The 15,847-nt window shown below is 35.5% G+C and overlaps 1 protein-coding gene across 2 annotated transcripts in view; it reads right to left on the bottom strand.

The window, feature by feature from the left end:
- Positions 1-15,847, bottom strand: part of Stag1 (STAG1 cohesin complex component) — a 322,421-nt gene that overhangs the window by 136,770 nt on the left and 169,804 nt on the right. For both annotated transcript variants that reach the window (XM_059268454.1, XM_059268455.1), the window contains 2 exons: positions 7,135-7,286; positions 1,084-1,157 (listed from right to left, as the gene is read on the bottom strand). In XM_059268454.1, the coding sequence (XP_059124437.1) occupies positions 1,084-1,157; positions 7,135-7,286 (226 nt within the window). The remainder of the gene's footprint in view (positions 1-1,083; positions 1,158-7,134; positions 7,287-15,847) is intronic.

Here is a 15,847-nt window from a genome sequence, read left to right as displayed (position 1 = left end):
TGAAGTGTATCTTCTGGTAACCAATTAAAAAAACATAAATGAGAGTTTGAAGGAAGACACCCTACATGGGTTGAAGTCCTAGCCTAGAGCAAAGATAGTCACTAAACAAAAAATCCAGTGTCAGTTGTGAACTATCTCTGTAGGGGTTGCTGGAAATGGAGGACTCAGGGGCCAAAACAATAAATATACTTACTGTGCTGGACATAAGCAGACAATTAAGACACTATTTGAAGGACATTACATACACTGATTGGAACATATGGATAAATCAAGCTGGAATTGAGCTGGAAGCTTCCTGCTTGCTGGATAGCGTATGTGCAAAAGAGGAATCAGAGTCAAGAGACAGGTGATGGAGGGAGAAATCAATGGCCTTAACCAGCTATGAATCCTACAAATTACAAAACCACTAAAGGCATTACTGATATAGGGGTAACCAACCAGTCTCTAAATTTGAGGCCTGCTCCTCATAAGAGGATCTATTCCTGATACTGTAAACCCGGTCAAAAATCCATGCTTGGCAATGTCACAGGTCCTAGGGGGAAGCTTACTATTATAGCTTTGCAAGATGGACAAAGTATTAAGCTGCCTTCTGAATATTTATATCAACACATAAATAATATTTTCTCAGCCTTCGTCATAGAAGCCTTCCTTGCAGTGAACAGCAGAAAACGTATAGACCAAGGGCTGGCAGGTTGTCACCAGTAGGTAACAGATGAGGGTTACTCCTAAACAAGACATTTAAAGCACTACACTAAAATGTTTCTAATGTGATGACACTCAGTAGTTCATTACTAGGCCATATTAATTTTATGTTCACATTAATTCCTTTTACATTAATGAGAATATGAGTACGTACACAGGGTATCTTCAAAGATAATAAATGTTCTGAGTTAGGAAGGATGCTTCAGTAGCAGTGATAACAAAATTTTGTCCAAATATTAAATTAGATTTGTAGACAAAGCTATTTTCCACAAAAGAAAACAAAATAAAAGTAAATAGTGTTTTATGGCTACATAGACTATGCTATAAATAAGCAACAACTGTTTAGGTTAAAAAAAATTCTAAATGATTAAAATACCTTACCGGTATCTATGAACAAATATACCCTTAAAAATAGAGTTCATCATATTTTCAATTTCATCTTGGTTTTCTTGTAGCTGAAATGATAAAAAAAAAACAATAAAAAAGAAAATTGAAATACTGGTCATTTTATTTGGAATGAATAGTTCCAATTATTTTAAATTACTGATTATCTTCATTCTGAGTAGTTATCAGCCTTTTTTTTTTTTTTTTTTTTAAATCTCCCCCCTTATCCCTAGAACAAGGATTCTCTGTGTAGCCCTGGCTGTCCTGGAACTCACTCTGTAGACCAGGCTGGCTTCAAACTCATCCGCCTGCCTCTGTCTCCCTAGTGCTAGGATTAAAGGCGTACAACTCTACTGCCCAGCTAGTTATCAACCTTTTGCTGACTGTACCACTTATGCCTGAAATTATCATTAGAGCTTCTATAGTTTTGCCACATGGGCTTGGGAACCTCTCCTCTTTCCACACATACATTCTAGAAAAGAACAAGAAGTGGTGGACTGTGGTCAACTTTGTATTTCTACGGAATGATCTATATTTGGAATCATCTTACATGTCTACATACTTTTCTAAACCAGACTTTTGGCTTAGTTCTGCTGTCCTTGCTTAAGAGGTCACCCTGATTTACATGGCTTTTCCTCCTTCACAAAGCATCATATTACTATTCTTACCTAAGTAACCTATAACTCAACTATGCCAACTTCCCAAAATATGAATAGAAAATATAAATCAGGCAACAATGCTGTAATCCAGCAACAAAACACAATACTATCACAGAGGTATACATTTTAGGAAACATTACTGATCAAGTTAAGGTTTAAATTTATTTACTGATAAAAGCAACATAATTGGTATATAATGACATCCAATATGATATTTATTACCCCATTTTCCCCTGGAATTTCATGTCAAATGATTCAGTGACATAATTGTTTTTATTATGCATATATATAAAACGTGCATGTTTTGTTTACATGTAACAGTAAAGTAAACATGTACTGTCAGGAAGACTCTAGCTGTATTTTGTTACAGGATTTATAGGAAAAAGCTAAGCAGTACAAATGTTCCTCAACACAGGAGGTGGGGGTATGTTCTGATAAGGCAACTATAAACCAAAACTAATGCAAGTGTATTAGTTTGTGTATTTCTTATATGGAACACGCAACATGATAAGTTAACTTAGCTCACTTTAAATGTGCTGGATATACTACCTTTAGCCTACAATTACAATCATCTAAAACAAAGCGTGTTTTACAAAACTGAATGTTTCACATCAATACAAGGATGGATTGTTTTGCAGATATGATGGAATGGAAGAACAGAAAACATAAATCCAAAAACTGCTGAGAACATAGTATACTGTACATGTTATTAAGACTATGTGGCTAAATGTAAGCTGCTACGTACGGTCCAACAATACAGGAGGTACAATAACTTTACACTCCAATTCTGGGAAAGGGCCAATATTCAAACTACAGCTTTTATGAAATGGTCAAAAAACTTTCAGACCACCACACAAGATTATCTATATAAATATATATCTATATAAATATATAATAAACCATTCAAGTTATTATACTTAAGAAAAGTTTGAAAACAGACTTATGATGCATTTATAATATTAAAAACTAATTCATTGGGACTATACATTCCAACCGGCACTACTTAATGAAGCAGTTTCTATTTTTACTTCCACAGTATTTCAAATATGGTATGTGTTCAGAATAAAAGTACGTTGTAAGTGGAAGTCTTACCTTAACTTCAGTAATTTCAGATTAGTACTAAGTACTAATCTCTAAACAAGGTGATAGCAACTAAAATTCCTTTTAAAAAATATGTTTGTGTGTGTGTGCACTCACAATGAATCACATATGTATAGGAGCTCTTGGAGGTCAGAAGAGAGGTTGGATTTACCTGAAGCTGGAGTTATAGATGATTGGGAGCCACCATGTAGGTGCTGGACCTGAACCTGGTTCTTTGCACGAGCAGAAAGTATCCTTAAACTGCAAGCCATCTCTCTAGCCCCAACATAAACTTTTTTAAAGATGGGGACATACTATAGTAGAGTGGTTCCTGAATTCCATATAATGTATATCATTATGAAAACAACAAATTTAGAGACAGATACATACATTGGAAGACCATTATGTATAGACTGGAGTTAATGCTGCTGTAAACCAAAAAGTCAGAGGCTAGAAGCCTAGAGCCAATCATTCCCTCAATGTCTTCAGAGAACATGACAGCAACATCATACTGATACTGGATTGATAGCATCCTATAATATTTAACCTAGGTTGCCAACTTGATTGAATTGAGAGCCACTTTTGATTTTAGTAAAGAAGATATACAGATGTGCTGTAAGAGTACTTCCAGGGAGGGTTCTGACTTAATCAATGGTTTCACCCATTGACAAATTCAAAAGCTGAACAGACTGTTAGAAGGTGGAACATAACGGATAAAGTCGGTCATCCAGAGTAAGGAGTTTGAAAGGCTGTGCCTTCATACAATTTCTCTCTGCTTCCTGGGCAGTACCATGAGCAAATCATGGATTTTGCCAACCTTGGACTGAAACCTTCAAATCCAGAGGCAAATCTTTCTTCCTTTAAGGTATTTCTCTGAAATACATAGCAGTAATAAAAATTCCAAACAGAAAACTGGTACTAGAAGGCAGAGGTCATTTTTATTACTGTTTGACCATGAATATGGAAAAATTTAAGGATGTAGATTAGTAAAGTTTAAGCATGCTGTGAACAGAGAGTGATGCAAGATTCTGGTAGGATATTTGAAGATGAAAATGCCAAAATATAATTGCAGGGGTGGGAGAAGGGGAAGCTGTGCACCTGTATTCCTGAGTTTCAGATTAGAATAAGAAGTATCCATGGAAATGAACCAAGAGGTCATTTATTCACAGTACAGTTTGGCAAAGAATCTGTCAACACTTTATACTTTGAGACTTTTTGTAAAAGGAGGTGTATAAGGATTATACACTAACTAACTAATCTGGAGAAGAAAACTAAAGACAGCCATTCAGACTGGTGCGTGGTTATTGCTGAATTCTTTCAGCTAGGTTTACAATGAGAAACAGGAGCAAAAGCCAGAGCAGAAAGACTTGAAAAGCTTGGCTGCATGTTCCTGCTTTCATGATACTGTGCTTGGCACAAATCCAATACAGAGGATCTGACTTTCCAAAACTATGAGTTCTAAACAAATCAAATGTTTCTCTGAAGTGCTTTTAATAAGATGAAAAGTCTGAAAAACACATGTCTCAAACTACTAGATAATAAATTTCTTTGAAGCAACTGAGTTTGTTGTAATAGTTCTGTCAAGCAATTTTAGTACACTACAGTCCAACATATTCCTAGAGTTTTCAACTGCTGGTCACAATCCCATGCAGGACTGCATAATTGAATTTGCACGAAATTGTTGGCAACAGTAAAAGGCTTCTAAAAATTCAAAGATCAAAAACAAATTAGAAATCAAACATGTAATGAATCCAAGGTGTTTCTGGCAGTTCTTACCCAAGCTTTAGCATGGGACTTTCTTCTGAAAATAAAATATCCCACTTTTCAACACACATACCATCATGTCACATAATGCCAAAGAATCCTGCCTCAAACACCTTAGCAGTGTTTTTACTATACATATAATGACTGATGTTTCTTACAGACACATAATGGCATGATTATGAAAAACGAATACTTTCAATAGTTCCCTAGTGTTGTTCCTCAGCATGTATCAGATTAGTGAGATATCTTTAAAATATTATAAATTAGAATACTTAATTTTAAAAATAGATTTTTGAGCTTTAGACTTGGGTCTCTTAAAAAACTTTCAAGAGGCCATGCATAGTGGTGCACACCTTTAACCCCAGCACTTGGGAGGCAGAGGCAGGCAGGTCTCTGTGAGTTCAAAGATAGCCTGAACTACATGGTGAGTTCCAGAACAGCCACAGTTAGATAGTGAAGACCTCGTCTTGGAAAAACAAACCAACCAACAAACATTTTTTTCATGAATTCTGGCTTGAGATGCAGACAGAATCTCCCATATTTTCTGAAATAGTTCCAAACACGTCCGCTGTTCTGTACTATGTCTTATGTATAGCTACATTCTAGTACTGATAATCACAAAATCAAAATAGTGATAAGCTCTAAAAGACTCTGAAGATGCTCATGCTTTGCAGTTTCAAGTATTCAGCCTAGATTCAGTTCTTTTAGTGTTTGTACACGTTTATGCATGTGTGTGTGAGAAATATGTGGGTAAAAGATATCATTTGTGTATATGCACGTGGAGGCCTTGTTATGCTGTATTAATCATGTCACTACCAATTTTTTTTTTTCCAGACAAGGTCTCTTATTGAACCTGATTCACACATTTAGCTAGACTAGATGAGCAACAAGCCACAGGGATCATCCTGTCTCTAGCTCCTTGGTGCTAGGATTACAGTACAGTGCTGCTAAGTCCAGCTTTTTCACGTGGGTGCTGGAAACCTGAACCCAGGTCCTCATGGTTGTGCAACAAGCACCATTCTAACTCAGCATTTCCACATTCCTAGATTTAGTTTATGTAAAAATAAATAAGCACACAAATTTCCTTAGTACAAATCTGGTTTTGTCAATGTATAATAAAAAGCAAACAAAATAATTCATTTAAAACAAATTTCCTTATGGTTTACTAATCAATACTGGGTGTTTAATCTGTACATCTATTATATATAATATATATATATAATATATATAATTCTAGGGTGAAAATGGGTCATGAGTGAAAACAGTTTAAGAAGTTTTAGTGCAGGCAATAATTTCATTTTTTTAATTTTTGCTTTTTATTGTTTGTTAAATCTTATTATGCTTATACACATGCAATTGCTTTAGGAAAATGTAACTTTTTTATTAAAAGACTGAAAAACCACAAATTTTATTTCCAATAGGTTAAAAAACAAACAAACAAATGGTTTTCTACCAAAAAACAAAAAAAGACAATTTAGCCTAAAGAGATGGCTTAGTCTTTAAGAGCACTGGGTGAGCCAGGCAGTGGTGGCGCACGCCTTTAATACCAGCACTCGGGAGGCAGAGGCAGGTGGATCTTTGTGAGTTCGAGGCCAGCCTGGTCTACAGAGTGAGATCCAGGAAAGGCGCAAAGCTACACAGAAAAACCCTGTCTCGAAAAACCAAAAAAAAAAAAGCACTGGGTGTTCTTCCAGAGACCTCAAGTTTGATTCACTGAGCCCACATATTGGTTCCCACTGATTTGTTAATCCAGTATCTGGGAATCCACCACCCTCTTCTGGCCTCTATGAGCACTCTGTGCATGTGGTGCATAGACAGCAACACTCATACCCATAAAATAAAAATAAATATACTTGAAAATACGATGAAGTATCTAATTTAAAAACCATTTTATCACCTCTACAAAAATTAGATTGTCAAACCTAAAGTAAGAGCTAGAAGCATTCAGAAATAGAGTGATTGCTTATTAAATAAACTCCTTGGATTAGATTCCCTTGCACTGAAAAGGAAGACGGGAGAGACACCAATCTTACTTAGAGGGATGCTTTATATATCAAGTAAAACACAGACTGAGGCTTTTTCCTATAAATACACACTTGCTTTCTTCCAAATGGCATTTATTATTTAGTGTACTTTCTGAGCTTGCAACATAACTGACTTTCCTAACATTCCGATAATCTTTTACTAAAATAAGTTTGCATATGGTTCACTTAATTACTGATGAATATTCTAGTTTTGTTTACAGAACTTTAAGATTAAATAATTCAACTAAAACTAAATGTTAAAAATGTAAGATAGATACTTATTTTCCACCCTCCCATCCATATACCACAGGTCTCATGTACTCCAGGCTAGCCTCAAACTCGCTATATAGCCAAGGTTGGTCTTGAATTGACTCTCCTGCCTGACCTTCCCAAGTACTAGGATTACAGATTTAAGCCACCATAGCCAATTTTAAAACGTTCTTTTCACAAAAACCAGTAGAAACTATTATATTTACTAAACATTTACAAACCATGAAAGATCAAGTTACCATCAAACTTACCTCCTTGCGTTTCTGAAGTAATAACTCCAGCCTTTCATTGGCTCTCTTCCCAATCATCTTATTTCTCTCAGCTTCATATTGCCTCTGTGTATTATCCTGATGAATACTGAGGTTTAAGGCAACATTCACCAGAGCAGTCATCAGCTTCATGGCTACAAAATAAAGGACAATTACAATATTCATCTATGAAATAATTTTTTAGGCAGAAGATCAAAAGTTAAAGCAACAGAAGAAAGAAAAAGCAGTTTTACAATCCAGGAATAATTTAAAGTAAAAAAATGATAACTGACAAAAATAAACTCATCTTCTTAGTTGCAAAATAACTTCCTCTATTTTAGCAAAGAATAACATGATTTGTTAAAACTGTCCACTTCAGAGTCTTATCCAAGGAGCTGGAGAGATGGCTCGGTGGTTTAGAGTACTGGTTGCACTTCTAGAGATCTGAGTTTGATTCCCAGCATCCACATGGTAGCTCACAGCTCTCTGTAACTCCAGGTCCATGGGATCTGATGGCCTCCTCTGGCCTCTGTGGACACTAGGCACACACATAGTACACTGACATATATACTGGCAAACATTTATACACATAAAATAATAAAGAGTTTTAAAGTCCTATCTGGGCTACCAGGACAGAAGACGGAAGTAACACCAATGCCTTGCCTACATCCACAAATTAACTGTGTGTAACCCGTCTTCCCATTACTACATATGTGTTACAACTGCTTCCTTTGTATCTTTATTTAGGTGAATCAGAAGTCCCTAACATATATAATTACCATATGGATTTTACCCACAAAAAAAGGTTTATCCCTCCACTGCTCACCTAAGAGTGGTACAACATCCAAACCCAGAAAAAGCACACTTACTTTCAAGCATACCATAATACTAAAAATAAGAATGATTTTAAAGAATTTCACAATTTCCCTTAATATATATACATACATATATATGTATGCATGCATACATACATATAATAAATATATATACATACATATAATAAACATATATGTATGTATATATATTTATTCCAGGTGGTGGTGGGTGGTGGTGCATGCCTTTAATCTCAGCACTTGGGAAGCAGAGGGAGGCAGATCTCTGTGAGTTCGAGGACAGCCTGGTCTACAGAGCGAGTTCCAGGACAGCAAGGCTGGTTACACAGAGAAACACTGTCTCAAAAAACAAAACAAAACAAACAAACAAAAAATTATATACATACACACACACATATAAAACATATACACAATGGTATATTTGCCTACCTATGCACACTCAGTACAGAAAAAGTTCTTTCTACATTTAAGCCAGCTACAAGTTAACAGTGACTGTTGTAACCCTTAAACAAAAATATAAAATAAAAACACTGAAAACAAATTTAAGCTAATGACTACTTATAAATTCATTTACTGTTTCTAAGATAAAATATTTTGACTGTTACTGTGCTTCAAACTACAAGCTAGTTATTTTATAGTTGTATGGAAATCAGTGGAATATTGCCTATACTGTGATAGTAAAGTATTTTCAAAATAATGTGTATGAGAAAGGAAAGCTAAAGGGTAAGACATATCTAGGGCATTCAAGCTCTCCAAATATATGAAGGTATCAGTTTATCAGCTTGTTTGAGCACAAAACAAACATCTACATTTATAAAACAAAATGACTTGAAAATGAAGGAGTTGAGAGTCATTAAAACTAATTTTGGCTGGAATTCACAAGTAGAAGATAAGACACAGCTTTCCCCAAAGTTAATGACATATTCTTTCAGCTGTAACTCCTCATGATCTCAGACCCCAAAGTCTATCATTACCCAATGACCTTCTTCCTGCCCAGATAAACAATAATAAAAATATTAAAAGAAACAAAAACTACAAAAAGACTAACACATTCTCTCCAGGCATTACCGATGTAGTATAATAGTGTTTATTCTTTAAAGTATTTCTCAACCCATACAATTAATTATTCAACCCAAACAAGAATTGTTCACTGACTTCCAACTTTACATGATAAGTGTAACATAGGTCTTACGCTGTTTATTGAGCACACTGAAATTATTTATCCTGACCATAATTATTTTAGTTTTGATATTGTTACTAATGGAATTCAGCTTTAAAAAATGTGACACAGGCTTTCAAGTAACCCCTATGTCAAACAGAAGATTCTTTCACCTTTAAAATTTTAAGTGTTATTACAGAATAATGAACATGTCCCTCCACAGTGGTATTCAGAATGCCATATACAAACAAGTTCTGACAATAAGTTTTATGGTTAAGCTTATTTTAAGAAAAAGTTCATAACTTTTTGTCCTTTTGACTAAAATTAAGCATATTATTAAAAAGTAGAATGTGCTTTGAAATTAATACCAACCTCATAGTCATTTCAATTCATGTCTGTTGAATGCCATAATAAAATGACATTAATAATATATTTCATTTTCTTGAAATTCATTTTACAGCATTTTGTAAAATCACTAGGAAATGACAGATTGTTAACTTAAAACCTGTTTTTACTAGACAGTTCCAGAGATGCTTGTGTGGTGCTCCCTATTTATCTATGGATACAACAGACAGTGAATAATGTTCTATGCCCTATATACAAACAAACAAAAACAGAATAAAGCCAAACAGTTGTACCAATGATTTTTACATTCTAGTAAAGACAAGACAGAAGATATATGCTATGGTTGAGATGTTGAACATCAGCGGCAAAGGCATAAGTGCTGCTGCTCTCTGGAGATGTTCAGATCTTCAGCAAGTAGCCTAGTAGTCATTGGCAGTGTGCCTTAAAGCAATCATGAGGCCTAGTCTCTTTTGAACCCTGGCTTCGTGGGCTACGCTTTTAGCTAGTGTCACATGCTTCTCTCATATGTGCTACTAGTGGCTCAACCCTACAAAACCAATCTATCATGAACTGGAGCCCATAAAACTGCAGTTCCAAATAAGCCTTTACCTTTACAGTCTGATTATCTTGGGTATTTTGCTATAGTAATGGAAAGCTGACTGACACATAGAATTAATGCTAAGATCAAGAGAACTCTGCTGATTCTGTATACCTGTTTATATGAGAAGCCTTAGGAACTGGTTTGTAAAATTATCATAGAACAGGATAGAGAGAGCCTAGAATGTTATAAATAGGCAGAACAGGCAATTCTGGCACAAGCTCAGAGCAGACAGAATGCTGTTAAAATTGTGAACACTATGTTGATAAGGTTTCAGATGAAGATGCAGAATCTATTGGGAACTGAATTATAGGCCATTATGGTTTGAGCATAGAAGAATTTTGCTGCATTTTGTTTCTGACCCAAGACTGCAGGATAGGTGAAGCTTAATAGGGGATGAGAAAATGTCAAGGCACCTTAGCATTCTGGCAGAAGTACAAGTATTACTGGGTGATTTTAGGAAAATGTAGAGTGAAAATAAGACTTCAAAAATAAGCACAGAAGAAAATATTGGAAAAACCTGCAATCTGGCCAGAAAAGTACTGCAAGAAAAGGCATTGCCAAAGATGGTGAGGTTACCACTGGCAACAAGAGGCCAAGTGCCAAGACCAGGACAATAAGAGTGCCTCAGAGTATCCCAGTAATCAGGAAGGGCATTAGAGCTCAAGAAATAAAAATAAAGCCGTTTTAAAAACACTCCAGGGAAGAATCATTTGGAAAAGAAATAGCTCTGAGTATTTCTAGGACAGGTGTAGAGAACTGTTTCTCAGGGAGTCAACTCCCTTTGCTCAGTTCACAAGGTTTTGGGTAGCTGATAAATCCATGGTTCAGGTAAGCCCAGAAAACGGCAACAGACCCTGTCCTGGTAAAAATGGATTTATAGGCATGTGAAACACCACAATTATGAGATCATAAAGACTCCCACTGAAATTTCAAAGGAAAGCCTGGCAAGTTAAGTAGCAAAGTTGCAAGGCCCAAGTCTTTGCAAGCAGTCCTGACAGAGAGAAGCATGAAGATGTTTGTTTACAATGAAGCAGAAGCTTCACTGGAGAATCCAGAAGCTAAAGCAAACTTGCCAAGAGAAGCTGCAGGCAATGTTCAAAATCAGCCCAGAAAAGCAGCAGGTAAGCTACAACTTCCAACCTTGTCGTCAGAACACGAATTCTGCTAGAGTATACTCTGGAACCTGGACATGGAGCTCTAGAATGTAATGTACGCCTTATTTGCTTTCAGTTTTTCTTTGGTCTGATCTCTCCTTTCTATTCCCCTATTTCTCCCTTTGTAAGTGGGAATGTTGACTCTAAGCACTATAAATTGGAAGTACATAATCTTTTTTTTTACTTTGTTATTCAAGGTATTTCTCCTAGGTCTGACCTGACTATTGGATATCAAAGGGCAAAGAATGTTGTGGAGACCTAAAGAATACTAAGCCCCACAAGCATTAAAAACAACATGATTAGGTGGCTACAGGCCTTATAAGGACACAGCTGATGTCTGACAAAACTATGTTTGGAAATGGGGCAATTTGGATTTTTATGAGAAGGATGTTGATAATACTTTTAATTATATGAGTATTATATTAAAATAAAACCTTATGGTAAACTTGCAGCCTACAAATGGGAAAGCCATGTTATGTTGTAGGAGAAATGATTTTCATCTTCAATGAATCCGCAAAATAAATATAGTCCTAAATCACAAATATATTACTACATAAACATAGCAGGATGATGAACAGAGAACATTTACAACAAATCAAGGGTTAGAAAAAGCATGGTAACTATAGCTAAAATAAGTTATTTTCCTCTGAGGAATCCAGAAACATTCAATAACTACATTTCAGTTCAAGGGAATGTAGTGAGAACCAAACTATGTTTTGATAATGTTCAACTGAGATAGCTACTTAAAGTACAAACCAAGGTACTAATATCTTAAGGTTAAAAATAAATAAAAACTATTCTGAAATACGAATCTCCTTTACTAAAATGTATCTAACATGGTAGTATGGTTAAATAAAGATAACTGAGAGAGGTATATAATACATAACTGTTAAAAGTCTGTTTCAACTTAATAAAAAGCCTTCCAAAAAGAGTGTTTATTTCCAACAGAAAAAGAATACATGTAACTGTGAGACTTCTAGAACCGAAGAACTGTGAAGTGCTTTCTAGAACTGAAAACCTTATAGAAATGTAATAGTACTATTCATTGAATGTAAGACATAAGACATAAAAGAGACAACAGAGACACAATTTAATTCATAAAAAAAGTTTTGGCTATTTGGAAGACAGACTAAAAGTGCTACTGATAAAAATCACTCAGGAAACCTGAGATGCTATGGAACTCATATGCTTACCCTGGAAATAACTAACCTGATTGTCTTTCTTCTCAGCTAAAACATAAGCAAGGTCAGAGATCATTTTATTCCAACACTGATAATCATATTTGGCCATAACTGGCTTGTAACTGGCCATGCACATAGTCTTTGAAGCAGAAGATTAAATGCTCCTGCCCATCTTACCTAGCCCCCAAGGTGTGTCTTGTAAAGTGAATAAAAATGATTACTTTTTATTCTATGCTTCTCATATATACCATTAAAATGGATAATTACTGCTCAACTAGAATTAAGTTCTGAGAAAGCCATTTGTTCAAAGGAGGTGGCCATTATCTGAAATTTTATACAACTGAGCTTTCGAGAAGTGAGTATTTAGTATAGAAATATGGTAATTACAGATATATTATTGAGGAATCACTGAGAGTCTACCCTTTAGAACTTGGAATTAAAAACAATGTTCAATACATTCTAATTTTCAATACCTAATATCTTTCCATTATTCAAATGTAACTAATAAAAAGCAATTCTGGCCAAGGAAGCAAGCAGGCTAACTGCAGATCTTCATCTAGTTCCTCTCCTCCAAATCCAATCCCCAAGTCTTATTCATAGCTCTGCAGCAAACCACCTAATACAGCTTCCCTTACCCCCACTCCCATTTCCAGTGGATCACACAGACCTTACCACCCTTCAAAATTCCTTGCCCTCTCTTTGCTTTATCCCAGGTCCCCTACTTCCAGCAGGTATCCCCTGGGAACCCATGGGCTACTTCAGCCAGGGAAACAAAAGGCTAACTGTAGATCTTCAGCCCTCTCTCTCCTTCTCCAAATTCTATGCAATCTCATCCCCAACTTTATAGCAGACTACCTGTTGTAGTCTTTCCTCATCCTGGCTCCATTCCAAGGAAAATAAGCAGATCTTGGTGGAACACCCTGCTTGCTTCCCTCATGTGGGGCTCCTCATAGCCCACCTCTGTTAGCCCATCCCCATACCTATCAGAATCCCAGGAATTTCCTGAGGCAGCACACAGCTACCATACTCTCCGAAGAACCAGAGAGGGAAACAGAAACCAAGAAAACAGTAAACACCCACCTAACTAAGACAAGACTGTATGTATATCAGTACCTATAATTATAATCTTCCCAAACCCAGATGCCTTAATACCAAAGAAAAACACAGTAACAGTCAGGACAATATGTCTACACTAGAGCCCAGCAACCCGACCACAGAAGGCCCTGAGTACTCCAATATAACTGAAGCATAAGACAAAGACCTTAAAATAGCCTTTATGAACATAATACAGGTCCTTAAGGAGAAAAAAAAATCCCTTAAAGAAATCTTTGAAAACATAAACAGTGCAAGGAAATGAATAAAACAGTTCAAGACCTAAAAGTGGAAACAAAATCAACAAAAAAGTCAAACTGAGATAAATTAGGAAACAAAAAATTTGGAACTTGAACAGAAATGTTGAAGACAAACTCCATCAACAGAATACAAGAGATGGAAGAGAGAATCACAGGCACTGAAGACATGGTAGAGGAAATGAACCTTTTCTTGAACAAATAAAATGTTAAATCTTAAAAAAAAAAATCAAGGCATAAAACATTCAGGAAATTTAGGACATTATGAAAAGACCAAATCCAAGAATCAGATGAATAGAGGAAAGAGAAGAAACCCAGGTCAAAGGCACAGAAAATATTTTCAACAAAATTATGAAGAAAATTTCTCTAACCTAAAGAAGGAGATGCCTATCAAGGTATAAGAACTATACAGAACACCAAATTATATAGAAGAGGAAAAAAGTCTCCTTGGCACATAATGATCAAAACAGTAAATGTACAGAACAAAGAAAGAATACTAAAAGCTACAAGGGAAAAATACAACATATAAAGACAAACCTATTAGAAAAATACCTGACTTCTCAATGGAGACTCTAAAAGCCAGAAGGGGATAGGCAGATATTGACAGAATCTACCAGACCACAGATGCCAACCAGTGCAGAATACTACACCCAGCAAAACTTTCAATCACAATACATGGAGAAAATAAGACACTCTGTGATAAAACCAAATTAAAGCAATCCTACACTGAAAAATTTAAATATATATGAACCAAACACAGGGGTTCCGAAGTTCACCAAGGAAACACTACTACAGCTTAAATCACATATTGATCCTAACCCATTCTCACCAATAGACAGGTCATCCACACAAAAACTGAACAGAGAAATGTTGGAGCTAACTAATGTTATAAACCAAATGGACATAACATATTTACAGAACACTTCACCCGAACACAAAAGAATGTACCACCTTCTCTGCACCTCATGGAATTTTCTCGAAAATTGACCACATACAAGGACACAAAGCAAGTCTCAACAGATATAAGAAAACTGAAATAACACCTTGCATCCTCTCTGTCTACCATGGATTGAAACTGGGTATCAACAATAGAAACAATAGAAAGTTTGCAAAGTCATGGAAACAGAACTACTCACAATGGAACAAAAAATGGATGAGAAAGAAATTGAAGACTTTTTAGAATTGAATAAAATGAATACACACCATACCAAAACTAATAGGACACAATAAAGGTGGCCCTAAGAGACAGATTATAGTTAAGTACCTACATATAAAATTGGAGAGATCTCATATTAGTAACTAAACAGTATACCTGAAACTCACCCAAAAGGAATAGATGGTAAATAATCAAACTCAGGGCACAAATCAATATGCTAGACACAAACGAAACAATGAATCAGTGAAACAAAGAGTTTGGTTCCTTGAGAAAATCACTAAGATTGACAAACCCTCAACCAAATTAACTAAGAGGTGGAGAGAGAATATCCAAATTAACAAAATTAGAGATGAAAGGGGGGATATACCAATGGAGAATGAGGAATTCATAGACTCTTATGGATGTACTTCAAAAACATATATTCTAACCATTTGGAAAATTTAAAAGAAATGGATAATTTTCTTAATAAATACCACTTACAAAAGTTAAATGGAAATCTGATAAGAAATTTAAACAGATCTATAACACCTAGTGAAAGAGAAGCAGTCATGAGAAGTCTTTCAAACAAAAAAGCCCAGAGCCAGATGGTTTTAGAGCGTAATTCTATGAAATCTTCAAAAAAGAGTGAAAGCTAATATCCTCAAATTATTCTACAAAATTGAAATATAAGGAACACTGCTCAATTTGTATTTTTGAGGCTACAGGTGCCCTGATACCTAAACCATATAAGAATCCAACAATGAAAGAGAATTATAAACCATTTCCCCTTATGATTCCATAGATGCAAAAATTATCAATAAAATATTTGCAAACCAAACCCAAGAACACATCAAAAAGATCATCTACCATGATCAAATAGGCTTCATCCCAGAGATGCAAGGATGGGTCAATACATGAAAATCAATAAATATAATCTACCATATAAACAAAGAGAAAGA

This window comes from Peromyscus eremicus, chromosome 7, assembly GCF_949786415.1.
Source record: "Peromyscus eremicus chromosome 7, PerEre_H2_v1, whole genome shotgun sequence".
NCBI classification, from domain to species: Eukaryota; Metazoa; Chordata; class Mammalia; order Rodentia; family Cricetidae; genus Peromyscus; species Peromyscus eremicus.
The sequence above is the reverse complement of the archived record's forward strand: the minus strand, read 5'-3'. Positions and strand labels throughout refer to the sequence as shown.